The following is a 24,469-nucleotide window of genomic DNA, read 5'->3' as shown; positions in this document are numbered from 1 at the left end:
TTTACTGTCCTTATAAAATTAACTTTTTTTTTTTATTATAAATTTTCTTTTATTGAGATTCTTGAGTTAGATACAACATAGAAAAATTCATGACAATCCAGCTGCAATAAGCAATCTACCCTATTCAATATGGTGTTGACATCTGAATCCGAATTTGGCAGGCAGAAATGTAAGTCCATATATATTTGCATATGAAAAACTGTTGAGTATTAAAGTCTTTGAGAATCTCATTTTCTTCTTTATAATCTTATAAACAATGGTTAATGCGATGATTCAAAAATTGAACCAATTGTTATAGGCAACAGGAATATAGAAATGGTAACCATAAAAAATAACAGATACAGAACCACAATAACATTGTTCTAATACATAAAATAGTTTATAAGTTTTTGACACTTTCAGCTTAAACATTTGGGAGAGAAATGATAAAAGAGATAGTTAAGATCTAAAACCACTGTCTTTATCTCTTATAATAGGGTACCCCAGTTTGACTATCTTCAGCGGGTAAATACCGCTTATTAGTAGTCTAAAAGAGAGAGAAAGAGAGGTGTCAAGGTTCTAATGTAACAATGTATCGTGTGTTAAGTATGAGTGGGGGGGGGGCGAAGAGGGGAATGCTAAAAGTTTAGAGGGGCATATAGCAAACTTTAATAATGAGATAGCCCATCTTATAGGCTATAGTGGCGTGGGGGAGAAAGGGGTAATATAAGTTATGGGTTACGAGGGGGCAATTGCGTTAATATAGTGTGGAAGTAGCTATGAGGAAGGTTTCATACTTTAACAAGAGCTAGCACTTGATCACATTCATACGCCAGTGATGAATTTGTGGGATAGACTATCCCAAATATTGAAAATTAAGGCATATATACCATTATTCAGCCAAGAATGTGAATACGTTATAAAACAGGTACATTAATGGTAAGTAGTGTAAAAATCACCCGCAGTATGCTGTGAATTGTGGTCGCTATATAAGACCCATAAAAAAAAAAAAAGAAAAAATGATGGGTGCCTATAAATAGCAATTATAACAAAGGAGTAGAAAGCTATTGCACACCTCGTTATTTCTGGAAATTATATTGATAGAGGCTCGCTATAGTAAAATGGGGGAGGTTTTCCCAGTTATAGTAAAACCATGCTATATCCTGAGTTAGACTACAGGCGCACGTATCAATTACTTTTAAGGGGCATAAAGCAAACACTAAACGTGGAACCTATCCAAAGGAGACAAGAGGGGGTCATTGCATTTACAGCTATTTGTGAAATAACAATCACACAGATACATAGCAATGTTAAACTGCATTTTTACCCTTTAGGCCATTAATAAATAGTCCCTATGAGAGCCAGAAGGTATAAGTATGCTAAGTGTCAGTGCCCTCAAGAGATGGTAGCTAGAATTTATCCGAACAATGAACACCCACAATTAGAAGATCATGTGTACTAGGATTATATCTACAGTATAACCAAAAGCAGTTCTTCAGCTAATGCAAAAGGAGAAGGCATATGTACTCAAAGACCTCCCACTATATATGATCCTCTAATTCCCTCGCCGGCTGAGGGGAAGAGAGGAAAACATTGGCCCACTACTATGCAGATACATCTATCTAATTACCTATAGACTTGGTATATTTATATAGACGACTTCTAGTAAAGGCTCTGTGCCAGTAGCCATCTACAGCACTTAACAGTATAGGCTATAATGATTCTGGGATTAGTAGATTAACCTAGGGGATACCTTGCTATAAAAACTGCATAGCAGTGCAAGCATATCAGGGGAGCCTTACTCTAATCACTAATATTACATATCTACACGTGGCAATGAACAATGCTTATAGCTAATTCACAGTGCGCTCCAATCAATGCTATGAGAATAGACAAGAAAATAGACAGGAAAAAACAAAAACAACACACAAATTAGGTATGAATGTTAACATCGCTAAGTGTGCCCTTAAAGGGACACTGTACCCAATTTTTTTCTTTTGTGATTCAGATAGAGCATGCAATTTTAAGCAACTTTCTAATTTACTTCTATTATCAATTTTTCTTCGTTCTCTTGATATCTTTATTTGAAAAAGAAGGCATCTAAGCTGAGGAGCCAGCAAATTTGTGGTTCAGAACCATGGACAGCAATTGTTTATTGGTGCTGCCCAATCAGCAAGGACAACACAGGTTGTTCACCAAAAATGGGCCGGCATCTAAACTTAAATTCTTGCTTTTCAAATAAACATACCAAGAGAATGAAGAAAATTTGATAATAGGAGTACATTAGAAAGTTGCTTCAAATTGCATGCTCTATCTGAATCACAAAATAAAAAAATTGGGCACAGTGTCCCTTTAAGTATAGCAAGGAAAAATATAAAACCCAACTCTCAGTAGAAGGAAATGTCCTTTAATAAAACAAGAGAGTAAACTATGAGCCTATAATACCTAATTTTGGCCTCAATATGCAGAAGCCACAAACACTGGAGTGAGAACTAATCTCCTAACCCACCCATACTTTTAGGCAATAAGTCTCCGTTGTAAACTGAGTCCCCAAACTTTCGTGACTTGATGCTCCAAATCTCCCATAAGGAATAACTTGCATGCTGCGAGTCAGTGGTATCTCCAATAGTGTTCCCGCTGTGCTCACAAAAATATATGTCCGCATAGACTGCCGCAGCTTCTCTGTTACTGCTAAAGAATCTGCAGTACATGTGAGATGGGGTGCTTCCGATGGCCATTTCCTCTGCCTCGGATCGCCGCTGCGCTTAATTTTACTCTGCTGATTCTTCTGGATCCGCGGCTTGCTAAAGAGGTCTGGCGAGTAGCGTCGGGGCCCCAGAACGCTCTCCCGGGTGTGTAGGATGATTTTGCTGCTATTAGGTAGAACTGCAGGAGGCGCAGCAATAGAGGGTAAGTTGACCACAGTCCACAGTGTAGCCTTGCAGATCGCCTGATGATAATCCAAACGAGTGCCCAAATCCTTCAACAAAGAGATAATTACCTCCTGGGCGTTTGTCGGTCCTACATAGTTACAGGACTCATTTATTGTAATGTCTCTGGCTGGTTTGATGATGTAGGGGAAAGGCAGCAGTGGTCAGTAGTGCGTAAGTTTTAGGCCTCTAAAGCCCCTTTAGCTGCAAATCTTTGTCAGGGAATCTAGTCTCAGCTGCGATGTGAGCACAGGCTCTCAGAAAATGTCTCAAATTTGCTTGTGCAGGACTCAGCAAGATTAGGACTAGGAGTGCCGCATAGGCCTCAGCATCCAGTGATGTAATGTGGCAGTCTCTGGAAAAGTTTGAACCACAAAAGGAAATTTAAGGAGTCCACTGTCCTCCACAGTTCTTATGCTTGGTAAAAGTGTCTTTTAAAGAGAGTAATATAGCTAGTTTAGCCACTTTCTTTCTTGGTTATAGATGGAGCTCCGTATAGATTAGACTGCTTGCCTCGGCTGCTGGCTCCGCCCCCCAAAATGAACTTGTTTTTAAAGGGCAGTAAGGTGATTGGGGTATTACCAGGGCTTTCAAATCTTGGTATCACAAATTGCCATGGCAACCCACCACTGAATTTCTTACCCTTGAACTGGGCTGTATTTATTTCTCAACCAATGTGTTTCCCAACCACTTTTACCATCAAGTACCACAATGAAACCCTGACCACAATCATAATTCTACTGACTTAAAATTGAATAGGTTTAGAAAATGCTTTTACAGATTTACATTAAAGGGGTATAAAGCTCAAAACTGAAATGCACATAATTGCCTTTCTGCACTTATACGGAGCGAAAAAAGATACAGATAGTGAAGAAAAAAAAATCAAACTCCTCTGCTGCCACGTACATGTTGCCTTACCTCTATTTTGCATGTATTTCGGATCCTTATCCAACTTATGACCTTACAGTTAGAGTTTTTAAAAATCACACACTAGAGATCATTTTTCTAATCTACTGTGGTACCTTCCTGTACAGTCCGGTATCGTAACATAACTAGACGTATCAGCAAGGTTTTCAGTTCAAATTCCTTTTCTTTTTATTCTTCAAACTATAGAAATTGAACAGCATAAGCTTTGCTTTAGGTCCTAACTCAAACTTAGAAAATATGTGAAATACCTTTGTTTTTATTGACCAGTTAATAGAAATACAGAAGCTAAGATGCACCTCTCATAACTTTCTAAATTACTGTTGCGAGGTGAAGAGGCACTAGAAGTATAACACGTTTACTAAAGACTTGATAAATCTCCAGTTCTCTGAGCAGGTACAGTTGCTTAAAAGTCCAAGCTCTAGCTGAATCATGAAAGAAAAAATGTGGGTTTAGTATCCCTTTAAACAATAATAATTTTTAGTAAACGCATTTTTGCTAATACAGGTACATTTTAATTATGTTTGTATTTAAAGTTGTAACTCACTTATGCACATTTGAGATTTAATCATCATGTTCCTTTAACATGGAGGAAATTGATATAGGGCTCAGGAAGACATGGTTTAAATAGTAAAAAAAAGAAAAAAGGAGAGAATGATTAACAATGGTCAAAGCAGGGGACCTCAGTGGGCCCCAGGTCAAAGACTGTGGTAGCCCATCTAAAGCATCTATTTTATTATATTAACATGAAAACTGCATAATGAATCAGTGTACCTGAATAATAAAGGCTGTGACACACTGCAAGCGGAGCGGTGCGCAGCGTGTAGATGCAGCTGTGCACGCTCAGTGTGTCCTGCCTTTTCATCTCTGAGCACTCTGCTGCGTCAGGTCGCGTAGCTAAGCGCTCAGAGATGAAATATCTGAACTTCAGAAGCGATGCGATGCGGAGCGAAGCAGCTGCTTCGCCTCACGCCGCATCGCTTGCAGTGTGTCACGGGCTTAATAGAAGCCATATTGCACACAGTCTTTATTTAAGGATGGATGGCTAGACTCCCTAGAAAGCCGAGCCCTGGTTTAGCAGGCATCCCCTATAAATACACTCCTGGGTCAAAGAAGGATAGGAAAAGGCGATGGAAGAGAGAAAGAGGAAAAGGGTGTACACTAAAGAGTTTGCTCCAGGAGACAGATTTAGGAAGTAACACTTTGTATCAAATTCACTTTCTAACTATATGTAAATCCTCAAATAATTATCTCTAAAGTATTTATGGCCAGATTACAAGTGGAGCGTTATCGTTTGCATGAGGAGCGTAAGTGCGATTGTAAGATCGCAGTGTTCTTTACACTCAAATCCATATTACAAGTTGCACGCTGTTAAAATTACCACAAAAATTAGCAAATTTACACTCTCCGTATTTTCTATGGATAGCGCTGAGCAGTAATATGCACTCATATTGCAAGTCAAAAGTAAATGCGATTGCGCAAATGCAATCGTATTCACTGCTTAAACTTTTTACTGGACTTAAAGGCCCTTTTTTTACTGGACTACAAAAGGCCCTTTTTTTGGTAATGGGAGTTTATTTTTTATAGTAATGGTAGTTTTTTCTAAGATAAGATTAGATATTTTTTTTTTACTTTCACAGGCAAGTTTATTTTTTAAAAGGTAGTTTAGGGGTTTATAGTGTAGTGGGGATTTGCTGTGTGCTATGTGGCAGTTTAGGGGTTATTAGAGTATGGGTTTTATGTCGATTCGGGTTGACTTCTCTGGGGCAATAGGTTATCGTGTGCGCAATAGCATAAGTTTGGCTTTTTGCATTCGGCGGGTTAGCGCTGAAACAATTACTTTTAACTTTCAACTCGTAATACCAGCGCAACACGACGAGTGCAAAAGGTTTACTTCTAGCGCAGTTACCACTCTAGCGAAAGCACTATTTAGCGCTCCACTTGTAATTTAGCCCTTAGTGTTTTGGAGATATTGAAAGGAATAGAAAAAAGGTCTGCTATTTGTGAAACGATCTACCACCACTGCAGACAATCCAGTTAACCCTATGGATAACCTCATTAATACACAAGTTTACTGTCCCCATGACAATCAATTCTGATGCTTGCAAATGTTATGAAGATATCCTGCCGACACACAGAATGACTGCTTGGATTTGTGGATTTTCTAAAACATATGAGTAAGTATTCATTCTGTTTCAAAAATCAAAACCATAAAACAAGCATTATATTAATATCATAAGGTAAACAATACTTGCAGAAACTGTGCGCCTCAACTTACTTAAAAAGCAAGCTCATTTGTCAAGATCCAAAAGAACAAAACATTAATCGGATCTTTATTAGTAGTAAACCTATAACAAGCATTAATTATTTCATGTCACTGTCCTAAGTTGCACATTAACTGTTCTATAAATACATTCTATAATTTATAGCAGTTTCCTGTTCATCTTCATCTTTGGAAGTGTGATTTAACAAGGCAAATACAATGGGGGGGGGGGGGGGGGGAGATAAAAAAAGGACAATGCACAATTCTGATTTAACCAGGCACAAAATTGCAGATATTGTCAGATGTGGCAGATGGATGGATACACATACTTTTGAACTTTTTCTATACAAAGTTTTGCCAGAAAAGACTGCACTTCATAAAGTGCACATTTTACAGTTCAAGTCATGAATTTCAGTAAATGAAGACAGAATATTAAAATCTCTTCCTTGTGTACTACATTCTGCCAACCTCTGTGCAGTTCACACTGTAATGTAGATAGCCTGTTTATGCTGTGAACTAGCACAGGATATGCAATTGTTCAATGAAGCCACACTACTATTATTAAGTAAATATTTAACTATTCAACAGGTCTGGAAATCCATGAATAATATCCATATCCCTGCCATTAGCTTTCACCTTTATTTATCCAGGGAACTCCCAACTGTTAAACATTAACAGAGCTCTCCTTTCTTGTTGATCTGTTCTAAAACCGGCCTAAAGATTTATGCTTCAGCTGACTCTAATGGCCAGCAAAGCACTGGAGAACTAGGAGGCTTTCTCAGAGGTTTAACAAAACAATCAACTGATTAGAATTACACAAAAGAGGCAGACATTATAATCCCATTTCCAAAGAGATGAGTTATTATACATATTACACACAAATTGTATAGAAGCCTGTATACAAAGTCTTCTCTAGGTGATATACTGATTGGAGAATATGTACATATACCTGCATGTGTGTGTGGTTCTGTAGCTCTACACCCCCCCCCCCCCCAGCACACTTTTACTTGTTCAATGTATTTTTTTATATTGATTCACATAATCCAGCTAAAAATGACTTTCCCTGTGTACTTTTTTTTTTCTTCTTCCAGGCAAACTCTGAGACTTGAACCTTTAGTTCAAGATACTATATAAAACCTTAATTCCATTCTACTTTCAGTAGTAAAAATGATGCCACCAGCAAAACATTGACCTACAAAGTATGCATCTGAGCCCAAAGGCAGGCTTAGTTATTACAGTTTAACAGCATTAATCATAGAAAAGGTTTTGTTGGGTTTTAAGCTACATTTAAAATGTATATACGAACATAGACACACACATACATAACTTAAAGAAACATTAAACCCACATTTTTCTTTAATGATTCGGATAGAGCATGCAATTTTAAACAACTTTCTAATTTACTCCTATTATCAATTTTCCTTCGTTCTCTTGCTCTCTTTATTTAAAAAGAAGGAATGTAAAGCTCAAGAGCCGGCCCATTTTTGGTTCAGAACCTGGGTTATGCTTGCTTATTGGTTTGATAAATGTAGCCACCAATAAGCAAGCACTATCCAGGGTGCTGAACCTAAAATGGGCTGGCTCCTAAGCTTTAAATTCCTGCTTTTTAAATAAAGATAGCAAGAGAACGAAGAAAAATTGATAGGAGTAGTAAATTAGAAAGTTGCTTAAAATTGCATGCTCTATTTGAATCATGAAAGAAAAAAAATGGGTTTAGTGTCCCTTTAAGTATATTTCTTTGACATTTTTAGTAGGAAATATATTTTAAAACCTTAATCATGCAAAGAAAAATGCTGTGTTTTGTTCAACCCTACAAAATTAAATTAATGATTAGCTTTTCATACTTAGAAGTCATGGAAAAATTGACCTACCCTGGACACAGACATCTGATTTGTGGTCAAAGTGCCGGTCTTGTCAGAACAAATAACTGAAGTGCAGCCCAGTGTCTCTACTGAGGGAAGGCTTCTCACTATGGCATTCTTTTTCGCCATGCGCCGTGTGCCAAGAGCTAGACAAGTAGTAATAACAGCTGGAAGTCCCTCTGGAATAGCAGCTACAGCCAAAGCCACTGCAATCTTAAAGTAGTAGATAGCTCCACGAAACCAAGAGCCACCATGCACTGGATCATTGAAGTGGCCAATATTTATGACCCAGACTGCCACACAGACAAGTGAAATTACTTTTGATAACTGCTGGCCAAATTCATCAAGTTTCTGCTGTAATGGAGTCCTCTCTGGCTCAGTTTCAACCATCTGGTTCCTGATTTTTCCAATTTCTGTAAAAACTCCAGTTCCAATTACAATTCCAAGTGCTTTTCCAGCAGCAATATTAGTGCCCTTAAAAGTAATACAATAACAGTCAGAACTTTTTAATGATATTTTTTTGTTAAACATATCTATACTTATATAGCTATATAAATATATTTTTGAAAATACAAAGAGCATTTTCTTCTAAGTAAAGAACATTGGAATGTTAAATATTTACTGTAAAAACACATTAAAACAAATTATTACACAAATTTAAGTACACTGGAAAAAAAGCAAGAAATTCGTACTTAAAAGTACAAAATACAAAGCATAATTGTATTTTTTTTTGTAAAATGGGGTAAACATGGGAGTTCCATAGGTGTATATTAAATTTTCTCTCAAATCCCAGCTTAATTCTATAAACATTTTTGCACTACAGTTGTCACCAGTTAAAAAGAGGCAAAGTTTCACCAAATACTCAAAACACTAATTATTCTGAAAGGATAACTTTTGTACACGAAAATTACAGCAAATTTAAGGTACAGAGTAAACAGTGTAATTTGATTTGTATTAAGCATAATATTTCCATTTTAAAACACGCCTGTCTCCCTCTTTGTACTTTGTCCTCCATTGCAAACTTTTACCTAGCAGAGCACTCTCATTTGTATGGGAGACATCTTGCCACTCTCAGCAACAGTCCCTTTTTTATATATAGAATTTTAGGAGGGCTGCCCCTGCCAGTGTTGGAGTAAAAAAAACACATTTTGACCAGCAAATTATTTAGAATCGGGGCCGTATAATCCTCTTTCATTTATGATGTCACCAGAACCTCTCAATAAGATAATAAAATCATAATAAAGCACAGATGTTTAAAGCAGAAACTGTAAGCAGTTTTGCTTTTCACATACAGTGGAATATATAAAACATGACTTACGTCAACATGCATTACTGGAAGGGTTCTCATCAAAATCATATGTTACCTACACATATTTATGCTTGTTGTTATATTGTTTGAGAAGTGAAGGCTTGCTCATACAGTCGTTATAATGTGCATTTGGGTTCTTGTAATAAACCATCTTATGTTGGATCTTTATCAGAGGCCTTACTAAAACCTAAGGCAAAGTCTATGGCAGGGCCCCCCACATTTGATCATTACGCCTTCCAAAGCATAGCTATATATAACGCGCACTATGAGTAAAGAAGGCACCAAGTGTGTTTACCTGGACACTGAATGTGTTTCTTGTATGTGGACACTGCTAACATCTGTGCTCATTATTCTCATTGAAAATTGGGACATTTGACTTTCGTGTGAGGTCTGTGAGTTTGCAGTGTCCTGTGAAGTTGGTGTGAGGAGTCTTCCGGATATCCAGGAGTGACCTCAGAAATGTGTCCGGTTTTACCCCACCAAGCAAGTTTTTTTTGAACGAAGTACACTGCAAGAGTTGAGATAGCCATGCTTTGCTCTCAGCTGGACGATCTACCTATGTGCTTGCACTAATCTACAGTCTTTTGTATCACAATTGTTTGAGCCAGGACGGGCTCTGTTGTGATTTGTGCAGAGAGATCAAGATTCCACCAATTGGAGGAGAGGTGTGTATGGCTGCTGACACACCATTACTGTGACATCACTGCTATGAGCTTTGGAAGCTCCAAGGAGAGGAGCATGCAGGCAGTTTGTTTGTACAGCTTTATGGCATGACGCAGCCATTTTTCTACTAACTGTTTACCAGCCTCCATTATACAGTTCTCTCTGGAGTAGCACAAAGGTGGACGCTTTTGGGAGGTACCCCCATGTTTGGTCTGTTTACGGTAGTTAGCTGGCCAGCTTAATTAGCAGAAGTTTGTTGCTATCCTTTGTATACATATTTACCGTATTAGCCTCTCTACCCTGGGAGTTGGTATCCTCCTGAATTTCTTCCAATTTCTTTTGTATATATGTTTGTTTTGTTTTCATACTGTTTGCTAATTTGTATGTCACATATATCACTTTTATCCTTGTAAATGATATCCAATTCTGACACCTGGTAGTTGCAGCTAATAAATATGAGAGGAACTTTGTTCTCTCTAAAACGTTTTTGTGTGCAAATTTCCCTTTCTTTAAAGTGACAGTAATGTATGTCATTTAGTCCTTCTTTACTCATAGTGTGCATATTATGTCAAAGGGTTGCCCTTTAAACTAATTATATTGTGGTATTATCTCCTCCCTCATATCCCTATCTATATATAATAGCTATATATAAATTTATATTATACACACACAAGCGCGCGCACATACATACCTACATACGCACGCATATACAAACACATGCACACATATATACACAAGCATGCACACATACAAACTCATGCATACAATATACACACATACACAAAAACATGCACACATACATACACACGAGGGAGTTAATGTGTAGTCTAGCAAACTCCCCTAACAAACACTACAGTTCTAAGAAAACGTTACTACAGCAAACTGCTTGCCTTCTGTGCAGAGATTTCTTTTTCTAGGTTATTTTTCAGTCACCGTAAGTTTAAGCAACCTCTAGTGTTAATTAGAAAAACTGCAGCCCTGTAAGTAAGCTGCTCTGAAATCTGATTTTGTTTGAGCAGCAACAGACCCCTTAAAAGGACGGGCCAGTATCAGTGGAGACCCTGGTAGTTATGCCCCTGATCTGTACAGAAACTATTAAGTAAATTAAATAAAGATTTATAGCACTATGGATGGTAGGTTTTAAAGGAACATGAGTTACGTTACATAAAAAGAATAATACATACTGGTGGACACAAATGTTCCTTTCTTACAGAGATTGCCATGGTAACCAAAAATGCATTTGATTACTTACAGAAAAAAGCATGTTCTTCTTGTCTTGATTAACAGCCCTTGGGTCTGGTATGGGGTCAGTATGCTTGATTACTGACACAGATTCACCTACATAAAAAATAAAATAAAAAAATGATAATGCAGAACCTATTTTCCAGAACATAATACAAACACAATTATATATAGGTTTATAAACATCTGCATGACTACTATTCTTTGTTCCTATTTTGCAGATTAATAGTTAATAGCATTACAAATACAAATTTTTCCCTTATTATATTAAGACCATTTTATAAAGTATATAAAGTATTGTAGGCAGATCTTTTGGGCCTGCGGTTTTTATCTGCTTTATACTAAAATGCAAAAGACATTTGCACAAAAAAGTGCAGTGTAGCATAATCAATAAATTGCAGTCTTACTTACATATCATCCATACTAGTTTATTAAAAAATTATATATCAACGGTCAAGCACATACTCCATTAAAAAACTTAAACTCTGCAGAGTACTTGGGTTGTATCTCTGCCTTATTTAATCACCTTGCTTTTTTATATATCTATAGCCTCAATTTAAGCTGCTTCTATAGTAGGAGCTGTTTTATTTTACAAAATCTGAAATATAGTCAATGAGACATGACGGAGATCTCTTATGTTAGAAATCAGTTCCCGGAGTAAGCAATTAAAAAAAAATTAAAAAGAAGAGACTATGCTCTCATCACGGTTTTTATCTGCTGTTGAAATCTATGTTTCTATACTCTGTATCTGAATCAGGCAAGTTTAAGTTTGACTCCCATGTCCCTTTAACCCCTTAACCCAATAAGACGTTTATATATGTCTTGCAGTACTTTGCCCATCGTACTGCAAGACGTATATATATATATATATATATATATATATATATATGTCTTTGTTTCGAGGGCTGGAGCTCCTGAAGCTTCAGGCATCTGCCGCATATGGAGCAGGAGCGCAATCGGTGCTCCGACTCCATATAAGGGTAGATGCCTGATCGTTACAGACGGTGACACTGTGTGTGTCACCATCTGTAATGATCTTCTGCTGGTGCCGGCAGGAGGTGTGGGGGCGGGAAGCGGGTGGGCGGTTTAGCAACAGAGTGGGGAGGAAAGGGGAGGGAACTATGCTGCAGAAAAAAATAAAATAAAGGGACAGGGAGGGATGGGTCAGCTACACTGCAGAAAAGGGGATGAGGTGGTGTGAGGGGGCCCCTAACTAAGGATTGTGGGTGTGATAAGTTGGAGGGACACTAAGCTACAGAAAATGAATAAATATATATATATATACATACATATATATATATATATATATATATATATATATATATATACACACACACACACATACATACATATACACACACAGTATCGCACAAAAGTGATTACACCTCTCACATTTTTGTAAATATTTTATTATATCTTTTTATGTGACAACACTGAAGAAATTACACTTTGCTACAATGTAAAGTAGTGAGTGTACAGCCTGTATAACAGTGTAAATTTGCTGTCCCCTCAAAATACCTCAACACACAGCCATTAATGTCTAAACCAATGGCAACAAAAGTGAGTACACCCCTAAGTGGAAATGTCCAAATTGGGCCCAATTAGTCATTTTCCCTCTCCGGGTCATGTGACTCATTAGTGTTACAAGGTCTCAGGTGTAAATGTGGAGCATGTGTGTTAAATTCGGTGTTATCGCTCTCACACTCTCTCATACTGGTCACTGGAAGTTCAACATGGCACCTCATGGCAAAGAACTCTCTGAGGATCTGAAAAAAAGAATTGTTGCTCTACATAAAGACGGCCTAGGCTATAAGAAGATTGCCAAGACCATGAAACTGAGCTGCAACACGGTGGGCAAGACCATACAGTGGTTTCACATGACAGGTTCCACTCAGAACAGGCCTCGCCATGGTCGACCAAAGAAGCTGAGTGCACGTGCTCAGCGTCATATCCAGAGGATGTCTTTGGAAAATAGACGTATGAGTGCTGCCAGCATTGCTGCAGAGGTTGAAGGAGTGGGGGGATCAGTCCGTCAGTGCTCAGACCATACGCCGCACACTGCATCATATTTGTCTGCATTGCTTTCATCCCAGAAGGAAGCCTCTTCTAAAGATGATGCAGGAGAAAGCCCGCAAACAATTTGCTGAAGACAAGCAGACTAAGCACATGGATTACTGGAACCATGTCCTTTGGTCCGATGAGACCAAGATAAACTTATTGGGTTCAGATGGTGTCAAGCGTGTGTGGCGGCAACCAGGTGAGGAGTACAAAGACAAGTGTGTCTTGCCTACAGTCAAGCATGGTGGTGGGAGTGTCATGGTCTTGGCCTGCATGAGTGCTGCCGGCGCTTGGGAGCTACAGTTCATTGAGGGAACCATGAAAGCCAACATGTACTGTGACATACTGAAGCAGAGCATGATCCCCTCCCTTCAGAGACTGGGCCGCAGGGCAGTATTCCAACATGATAATGACCCCCATACACACCTCCAAGATGACCACTGCCTTGCTAAAGAAGCTGAGGGTAAAGGTGATGGACTGGCCAAGCATTTCCCAGACCTAAACCCTATTGAGCATCTGTGGGGCATCCTCAAATGGAAAGTCGGGGAGCGCAAGGTCTCTAACATCCACCAGCTCTATGATGTCAATGGAGGAGTGGAAAAGGACTCCAGTGGCAACCTGTGAAGCTCTGGTGAACTCCATGCCCAAGATGGTTAGGGCAGTGCTGGAAAATAATGGTGGCCACACAAAATATTGAAACTTTGGGCCCAATTTGGACATTTCCACTTAGGGGTGTACTCACTTTTGTTGCCAACGGTTTAGACATTAATGGCTGTGTGTTGAGTTATTTTGAGGGGACAGCAAATTTACACTGTTATACAGGATGTACACTTACTACTTTACATTTTAGCAAAGTGTAATTTCTTCAGTGTTGTCACATGAAAAGATATAATAAAATATTTACAAAAACGTGGGGGGTGTACTCACTTTTGTGAGATACTGTATATATAGATATAATAATAATAAAAAAAAAAATGTTTACAGGTACTGGCAGACAACTGCCAGTACCTAAGATGGCACGAATAGCTAGGGAAGGGGAAGTTTAGAGAGCTGTTTGGGGGGGTCAGGAGGGTGGGGGGTAAGGGGGAAATCTACACTGCAGAAAATATAAACAACAATATATATATATATATATATATATATATAGAGTTTATTTAAAAAAAAAATCCCTTACATTTCCATAATGGCAGACTGCCAGTACTTAAGATGGAGTTGACCAGTTGGGGGTGAGAGAGGGCAGAGAGCTGTTTGAGAGGGATCAGCCTGGATCAGGGGGTGGGAATTGTCAGGTGGGTGTGTAATCTCTACACTAAAGCTAAAATTAACCTTTTAAGTTACCTAATTAACCCCTTCACTGCCGGGAATAATAGAAATGTGTTGTGCAGCTGCAATTAGCGGCCATCTAATTACCAAAAAGCAATGACAAAGCCACATATTTCTGGTATTTCAGGAAAATGGGGATCCCAGAGAAACATTTACAATCATTTGTGCCATGATTGCACAAGCGGTATGTAAATAATTTCAGTGAGAAACCCAAAGTTTGTGAAAAAATTTACAATTTTTTTTTTTATTTGATCGCATTTGGCTGTGAAATGCTGGCATGAAATATACCAAAATTGGCCTAGATCAATAACTTGGGTTGTCTACTTAAAAAAGTTGAATGTTTTTTACTATGGTATTATTACCAATCTCAGAATAAAAAACAAAGATCTTTTCTAAAAACTGTCATGTAGATCAGTGATAGTAAACACATGGGGACTGCAGATTTATATTTATGAAGCTTTAAGGTTGCATTTAAATTTAGATTTTAGGTAAGGTTATAGGGTGCACTCTATCTGCTGTAGTCCTCTACAGGAAGCCCACCAGAAGCCACAAAAGCACACATTTTCCGCTCTACTTTTTCCTTGGGCCACAAATCTATGGCACAAATTCTAAGTTTTGCTTTTTCTGAGGGCTGAAGAAGATTGCATGTGACCCATGGCCGCCAGTTGGTCTTCCTTGCTGTAGATTCCTATGTGAGCATTATTCTTCATATTAGTTCTACACTTTCTGGAAATCTATTAAAAACCTCTTTATAAAGTGGCTGATGAGATATTTAAGATGTTTGGTCACCTGTCAGAATAGATTGATCCACACGTAGCGTAGTTGATCGAATCTCAATAATTCGTATATCAGCCGGTACTTTATCACCAACTAAGAAAATGAAAATAAGAAAATACTATTAATGCTTAACAAATACAATAAACAGCACAATTCCTGTCAATGCAAGCTAACTCTATACCTACTAAAACTGAAATTATATATGTTTTATACAAAGTATTGAATGTGAAATGTGTTGTTTTTGGTCTGTGTATAGCCAAAGAGTAAGTAATATATCTTTATAGTGATGTACAAGCAATTAAATAGCAAAATATATAAAGCACAACTTTAGATATATATTTTTCATGCCAATTTAGGGTTAGATTATGGGGCATATTTATCAAGTTCCGTATGGAGCTTGAAGCCCCGTGTTTCTGGAGAGCCTTCATGCTCGCCAGAAACACAAGTTATGAAGCAGCGGTCTAAAGACTGCTGCTCCATAACCTGTCCGCCTGCTCTGTGGTGGTGGACAGACATCGCCGAAAATCAACCTGATCCAATACGATCAGGTTGATTGACATCCCCTGCTGGCGGCCGATTGGCCGTGAATCTGCAGGAGGCGGCGTTGCACCAGCAGTTCACAAGAACTGCTGGCGCAATGATAAATGCAGACAGCATATGCTGTCTGCATTTATCGATGTGTGGCGGACATGATCCACAATATTGGATCATGTCCACTCGCACATTAATAAATAGGCCCCTATAAGTGGAGTGCAAATTAGAACTCCCGCTCGTGCGTTAACTTTGCTAGCGGAGGCTTTTTGCATGTTGGGTTGCACTTGTATTACACTTGAAGGTAAAAAGTTTGTGCACAAGTGCTAACTCGATGCATGCAAAAAGTTTCAAATATGAATATTGAGACTGCATTAACGTATTCCCCCATTGACTACAATGGAGTAGAAAAAGTGGGGAAAAACCCATCAGATCGTGTTTACTCAAGTGTGAAAACCCAACATGAAATATGAATATTTCACATTTCAATGTTCTTCACATACAAGAATAAAATCAATTTATTCTTAAATATATATATATATATATATATATATATATATATATATATATATATATATATATATATATATATATATATATATATATATATTTATTTAAGAATAAATTGATTAGAATAAACTTACAACTGTTCACGACCTGTTTGTTTCCAACGCTTTCAACCTTTTAGCAATTACTGAAACCTGGCTATCTTCCTCTGACACTGCTTCCCATGCTGCTCTCATTCATGGTGGTCTTCACTTTAGCCACACACATAGGCCAAGTGAGAGACATGATGGCGGTGTTGGCATCTTACTTCCCCCCTCCTGCTCCTATAAGTACCTATCTCCATTTCCATCTCTCTCTCTTTTTCTTCCATTGAAGTCCACTGCATTCGCCTGTTCTCCCCCCCTCTCTCTCAGAGTGGCAGTTATCTATCGCCCCCCTGGACCAACCTCCCAATTCCTTGACAACTTTGTTCCCTGGCTTCCTCACTTTCTCTCTACAAATACAGCTACCCTAATTCTGGGGGACTTCAAAATCCCCATTGACAACCCATCTGCCCTTGCTGCCTCTAAACTTCTCTCACTTACTAACTCCTTCGACCGCTCACAATCCACCCTATTCCCTACCCACCGTGATGGACACTCAATTGATCTGGTATTCTCCTATCTATGCTCTCTCTCTGATGTTGCCTGCTGCCCATCTCAGACCACCATCTGCTCACCTTTAATACTAATATACATGCTAAACCTACTTCCCCCCCCGCACCAGTAGAAATCTGCACACTTTGGACCTTCCCCAACTCTCCAATCTTATTCAAATACGCCTCCCCCACACGTCCACGATATCCTGCCCTAACCTTGCTATAACCCACTATAATAATACTCTATCCACTGCACCTGACACTTTTGCTCCACGTCGTCAGCTCCAGCCCTGGCACTCCCAACAAACACGCCACCAACAAAAATGCTCCCACACTGCTGAACGTGCCTGGAGGAAATCCTGTTCTGAACCTGATTTCATGCACTATAAGTTCATTCTTTACTCTTACACCTCTTCCCTTCATTTAGCTAAGCAAACCTACTTCTCTTCTCTTATATCCACTCACTCTTCAAACCCTAAAAGACTCTTCACTATTTTCAACTCTCTCCTCTACCCACCTGCACCCCCCCCCCCTCATCTGCATTCAGTGCTTAAGACCTGGCTGACTTCTTTTTCAATAAAACACTTACCAATCGAAGAAACATCCCAACACAAGCCTGCAATCTCCCAACTTCACTCCCAGTCACCCCCTCTGCCACTCCCTGCACCCTCCTCCCAACCATTGAGAGTGAAGTGGCTTCCCTTTTGTCTTCCTCACACCTCACTACCTGCCCACTTGACCCTATTCCTTCACATCTAATTCCTCCTCTGTCTCCCACTCTCACTCCAGCTCTTACTCACATATTCAACCTATCCCTTTCTACTGGCTCATTCCCTGCCTCCTTCAAACATGCAAAGGTCACCCCATCTTTAAAAAAACCTCCTTTGACCCTAACTCTAATGCAAACTACTGCACCATATCCCTGCTACCGCTAGCTTCAAAATTCCTTGAAAAACTAGTTTTCAATTGCCTAACCCAATTCCTGTCCTCCAACTCATTGCTTGAACCCCTGCAATCTGGCTTCTGTCCCCAACACTCAACTGAGACTGCCCTCACCAAGGTTACCAATGATCTCCTTTCTGCTAAAAACAAAGGCTACTACTCTATTCTCATCTTACTTGACCTCTCTGCTGCCTTTGACACTGTTGACCATCCCCTTCTCCTACGGACTCTCAGCTCTCTTGGGCTCTGTGACACTGCCCTCTCCTAGATTCACTCTTATCTCTCTAACAGATCTTTCTCTGTCTCTTTTGCTGGCAACTGCTCCTCTCTATTGCCTCTGTCTGTTGGGAGTACCTCAAGGCTCTGTCCTGGGTCCTCTACTCTTCTCTAATTACACTTCTTCACTGGGCAAACGTATCAACAGCAATTGCTTCAGCTATCACCTCTATGCTGATGATACCCAGGTCTACTTTTCCAAACCTGCACTCTCTATCTGTCAATTCTCACATCAGTGACTGCTTATCTGGCATTTGCTCCTGGATGGCCTCTCACTACTTAAAAATAAACATGTCCAAGACCGAACTACTTCTAATTCCCCCCTCTAACTCTACTCAAGTTTCAAATTTTTCCATCACTGTTGGCGGCACCACTATCTCCCCATCACCCCAAGTCCGCTGCCTCGGAGTGACGCTTGACTCAAATCTGTCCCTCATTCCCCACATCCAATTGCAATCTTCATCCTACCGCAACCACCTATGCAATATCTCCAAAATGTGTCCGTTTCTGAGTGCTGAAACTACTAAATAGCTAATCCACTCCCTGGGAATTTCCCGACTACTGTAACAACTTACTAACTGGCCTCCCTCTCTTCCGCCTCTCTCCCCTCCAATCCATCCTAAATACATCTGCAGGCTAATCCACCTCTATTGATGCTCTGTTTCTGCTGCACCTCTCTGTGAGTCCTTTCACTGGCTCCCCATTCACAGCAGAGTTTAATTCAAATTCTCACCCTGACCTACAAAGCCCTCACCAAAACTGCCCCACCCTACCTGTCCTCACTCATCAACAAATATAAACCTGCCCGCCCCCTAAGAGCCAACAATGACCTGCTTCTTTTGTCTTCTACCATCACCTCCTCTCATGCTAGACTACAGGACTTCTCTAGAGCGGCACCAACCCTCTGGAATGCACTTCCTCGAGCTGTCAGACTTGCCCTCCTCCTTTAAACGTTCCCTTAAGACTTTTCTGTCCAGGGAAGCTTACCACCTGAATCATTAACAAACTAACTTCACTTAACTAACAGTTGCCCTCATCTATCTCCTCACTAATTTCATTCTCACCTTTGCAGTCCCCACCTTCTGTTTCCCATCCTCCTACCCATCTACCCTTGGGAATAGGGCCCTCAATTCCCCCTGTATCTGTATGTAATTTTTTTTTTTTTGTATTGTTTCTCCATTGTACTATTATCCTTGTACCCATGGGCAGCGCTGTGGAATCTGTTGGCACTTAATAAATAAAGAATAATTATATATATATATATATTATATATATATATATATATATGTATATATATATACACAGTCATATGTCAGGCACAGTCATATGTCAGGCACCCCTGACAATTTCCATGATTTTCATTTATAAATAATTGGGTGTTTGGATCAGCAATTTCATTTTGATCTATCAAATAACTGAAGGATACAATAATATTTTAGTAGAGAAATTAGGTTTATTGGATTAACAGAAAATGTGCAATATGCATCAAAACGAAATTAGACAGGTGCATAAATTTGGGCACCCTTGTTATTTTGTTGATTTGATTACCTGTAACTACCTAGCACTGATTAATTGGAACACACAATTGGTTTGGTGAGCCCATTTAGCCTTGCACTTCATAGACAGGTGCATCCAACCATGAGAAAAGGTACTTAAGGTGGCCAATTGCAAGAAGTTGTTCTTTTTGACTCTCCTCTGAAGAGTGGCAACATGGGGGCCTCAAAACAACTCTCAAATGACCTGAAAACAAAGATTGTTCAACATTATGGTCTAGGAAAAGGCTACAAAAAGCTATTGCAGATATTTAAGCTGTCAGTGTCCACTGTGAGGAACATAGTGAGGAAATGGAAGACCACAGGCACAGTTCTTGTTAAAACCAGAAGTAAAATATTGGAGAGGCAAAAGGATGGTGAAAAAATGGTCAAAAACAGCCCACCGACCACCTCCAAAGACCTACAACATCATCTTGCTGCAGATGGCGTCACTGTGCATCGTTCAACAATTCAGCGTATGGGAGAGTCATGCGGAAGTAGCCTTTTCTGCACACACGCCACAAACAGAGTCGCTTGAGGTATGCAAACTCACATTTGTACAAGCCAGCTTCATTTTGGAAGAAGGTGCTGTGGACTGATGAAACAAAGATTGAGTTATTTGGTCATAACAAGGGGCGTTATGCATGGCGACAAAAGAACACAGCGTTCCAAGACAAACACTTGCTAGCCACAGTAAAATTTGGTGGATGTTTCATCATGCTGTGGGGCTGTGTGGCCAGTGCCGGTACTGGGAATCTTGTTAAAGTTGAGGGTTGCATGGATTCCACTCAATATCAGCAGATGCTTGAGAATAATGTTGAGGAATCAGTCCGAAAAGTTGAAGTTATGCCGGAGCTGGATATTTCTACAAGACAATGACCCAAAACACTGCTCAAAATCTACTCTGGCAATTATGCAGAGGAACAAGTACAATTTTCTGGAATGGCCATCCCAGTCTCCAGACCTGAATATCATTGAAGATCTGTGGGGTGATTTGAAGTGGGCTGTCCATGCTCGGCAACATCAAACCTCACTGAACTGGAGATGTTTTGCAAGGAGGAATGGTCCAAAATACCTTCATCCAGAATCCAGACACTCATTACAGGCTATAGGAAGCACCTAGAGGCTGTTATTTCTGCTAAAGGAGGCTCTACTTAATATTGATGCAATATTTCTGTTGGGGTGCCCAAATTTATGCACCTGTCTAATTTTGTTTTGATGCATATTGCACATTTTCTGTTAATCCAATAAACCTCATTTCACTACTAAAATATTACTGTGTCCTTCAGTTATTTAATAGATCAAAATGAAATTGCTGATCCAAACACCCGATTATTTATAAATGAAAATCATGGAAATTGTCAGGAGTGCCTAAACATTTGCTTACGACTGTATGTATATATATATATATATATATATATATATATATATATATATATATATATATATATATACATATACACACACACATATACAGTAAAATATATATCTATAAAACAGACATTTTCAGAGGTTGTTGTCATGCTGACTTGTTTTGTAGGGATATTTAGATATATACTTTTATCTCTTAACACAAAAAAAACAAGATTTATGTTTGCCTGATAAATTTCTTTCTTTCCAGATATGGTGAGTCCATGGATTCATCAATTCCTGTTGGGAATATCACTCCTGGCCAGCAGGAGGAGGCAAAGAGCACCACAACCAATCTGTTAAGTATCACTCCCCTTCCCACAAACCCCAGTCATTCGACCAAAGGGAAATGGAGAAAAATGGAGAAACAAAAGGTATAGAGGTGCCTGAGGTTCAGTCAAAAAATTACTGTCTTAAAATAAAGAGCGTGGCCGTGGACTCACCATATCCGGAAAGAAATATATTTATCAGGTAAGCATAAATCTTGTTTTCTTTCCTAAGATATGGTGAGTCCACGGATTCATCAATTACAGATGAATAGGGATGGACAAGACAGGCAGACCTAAACAGAAGGCACCATCGCTTGAAGAACCTTTCTCCCAAAAGAAGCCTCAGCTGAGACAAAAGCATCAAATTTGTAAAATTTTGAAAAAGTATACAGAAAAGACCAAGTTGCAGCCTTGAAAATTTGTTCTACAGAAGCTTCATTTTTTAAAACCCCAAGAAGAAGAAATAGCTCTAGTGGAATGAGCCGTAATTCTCTTAGGAGGCTGCTGACCAGCAGTCTCAAACAAAACGAATTAAACGTCTCAACCAGAGGGAAAAGAGAAGTAACAGAGGCTTTCTGACCCTCACGTTTCCCAGAGAAATAAACAAACAGGGCAGAAGACTGGCGAAAATCCTAGACGCCTGAAAATAAAAGGCATGCACAACATCCAAGTTGTTCAACAAACGTTCCTTAAAAGAAAACCAGCTGCAAAAACCTTGAGAACAAGGTTAAGGCTCCAAGGAGGAGTAACAGACTTAAACAGAGGCCTGATTCTGACCAAGGCCTGACAAAAAGATTGCACATCTGGCACATTCATCAGAAGCTTAAGAGGCCAAAAAGATAGTGCAGAAATCTGACCCTTCGGAGTACCGATTGACAAACCTTTCTCCAGACCTTCCTGGAGAAAGGACAAAATCTTAGGAATCCTGACCCTACTCCAAAAGTAGCCCTTGGATTCACACCAAGAAAGATATTTGTGCCATAGCTTATGGTAAATCTTTCTAGTAACAGGCTTGCAAGCCTGAATCATGGTCTCAATGACCGACAAGATTTGGATAAAGGAAGGGACCCTGATCAGAAAGTCCTTCCTCAGAGACAGTCTCTAAGGTGGAAAAGACCACATATCCACTAGGTCTGCATACCAGATCCTGTGAGGCTACGCAAGGGCTATTAGAATCACCAACGCTCTCTCCTGTGTGCTACGAGCAATGACTCATGGAAGGAGAGCAAACGGAGGAAACAGGTAACCCAGCCTGAAATCCCAAGGGACCGCTAGAGCCCCTATCAGAGCGGCCTGTAGATCCCTTGACCCTTACCTTGGAAGCTTGGCATGCTGCCGATACTCCATCAGATCCAGCTCCGGCACCACCCATCTGATGGTTTAGCTGGAGAACACCTCCGCACCTCTGGATGGAGTTCCCACTCTCTGGGGTAAGAGAATATGTCTGCTCAGAAAATCAGCTTCCCAGTTGCCTACTCCTGGAATGAGGATGGCAGATAGACAACAATTATGAGCTTCGGCCCACTGAATAATCAGAGCCAACTCCTTCATGGATAAGCAACTCCGAGTTCCTCCCTGGTGCTTGATGTAAGCCACCGAGGTTCCATTGTCTGACTGGAACCTGATAATCCGAGCTAGGGGCAGTTGAGGCCAAGCCATCAGAGCATTGTAAATCACTCCAAACTCCAAGATGTTTACAGGAAGAGCAGATTTCTCCCAAGTCCAGAGTCCCTGAGCCTTTAACGAGACCCAGACTGCTCCACAGCCCAGCAGGCTGGCATCCGTGGTCACAATCACCCAGGAAGGTCTCCAAAAGCATATTCCCTGAGACAGATGTTCCTGAGAAAACCACCATGGGAGAGAGTCTCTTGTCGACTGAGCTAGATCTAGCATCTGAGACAGATCTGCATGGTCCCCGCTCCATTGACTGAGCATGCAAGACTGCAGAGCTCTCAAATGGAAATGAGCAAAATTAATGCTTGTCCATGAAAGCAACCATCAGACCAATTACCTCCATACATTAAGCCACTGATGGCCAAACAGAAGACTGTAAAGAGGCAAGAATTCCGGATCTTCTAACCTCTGTCGGAAATATTTTCATCAATAGGGAAATTATTATGATCCCTAAGAAATCTACCCTTGTAGCTGGAACAAGGGAACTCTTTCCCATATTCACTACCCATCCGTGTGAATGTAGAAAGAACAACAAGACCTCTGCGTGAGAGTTTGCTTGTTGAAAAGAAGGCACCTGATCCAATATGTCGTCCAGGTAGGGCACCCCCGGCAATTCCCAGAGACTGGATCACTGCCAAGAGATCCCCCAGAGCCTTCAAAAAAATTCTGGGAGCTGTGGCAAGGCCAAACGGAAGAGCCACAAACTGAAAGTGTTCAACCTAACAGTCAAATCTCAGAAATCTGCAAAAATCCCAGAATGGGAACATGAAGGTATACATCCTTCAGGTATATGTACGTTTAAAGCTTAGTATTCCCAGGTGGACTCCCATCCAAGTACTAACCAGGCCCGACCCTGTGACCCTCTTGTACTAAAGGAAGAATGGAATGGATAGTTTATCTCTTGATGGACGGTACTCTGAGAAACTTGTTTAGACACTTCAGGTTTAGAATAGGTTGGAAAATTCCCTCTTTTTTGGGAACCACGAACCAATTGGAATAGATACCTAGACCCTGTTCCTGTTCTGGAACTATAACTGCCAGGGAGGAAAAATCCTGTACACATTTCAAGAACGCCTCTCTTTTTATCTGATCTGCAGATAAATGAGAGAGAAGGAACCTGCCTCTGGAAGGAAAGACATCAAGTCTATTTATTAACCCTGAAACACTATGACCGTAGTCTATAAGGGACATCTTATATCCATGTTTGAAAATAAACATGAGAATCGACCCACCATTTGGTATGAACCTGGATTGGGGGCAACTCCTTCGGGTCTTTCATCTTATCCTGACAAGCAGGACCTAACAAGGTACTACTCTTGGAAGGAATTGCCAGAAGATTGGACTTAGGGGAAAAATTCACT

The 24,469-nt window shown here is 39.8% G+C and overlaps 1 protein-coding gene across 1 annotated transcript in view; it reads right to left on the bottom strand.

Moving 5' to 3' along the window:
• ATP2A3 (ATPase sarcoplasmic/endoplasmic reticulum Ca2+ transporting 3) overlaps positions 1 to 24,469 on the bottom strand; it is a 521,243-nt gene that overhangs the window by 135,666 nt on the left and 361,108 nt on the right. Inside the window, exons 6-8 of the mRNA XM_053707504.1 lie at positions 15,343 to 15,423; positions 11,183 to 11,268; positions 7,968 to 8,432 (exon numbers count right to left, since the gene is read on the bottom strand). Coding sequence (XP_053563479.1) covers positions 7,968 to 8,432; positions 11,183 to 11,268; positions 15,343 to 15,423 — 632 coding nt within the window. The remainder of the gene's footprint in view (positions 1 to 7,967; positions 8,433 to 11,182; positions 11,269 to 15,342; positions 15,424 to 24,469) is intronic.

The sequence above is a fragment of the Bombina bombina genome, chromosome 3, assembly GCF_027579735.1.
Source record: "Bombina bombina isolate aBomBom1 chromosome 3, aBomBom1.pri, whole genome shotgun sequence".
NCBI classification, from domain to species: Eukaryota; Metazoa; Chordata; class Amphibia; order Anura; family Bombinatoridae; genus Bombina; species Bombina bombina.
The sequence above is the reverse complement of the archived record's forward strand: the minus strand, read 5'-3'. Positions and strand labels throughout refer to the sequence as shown.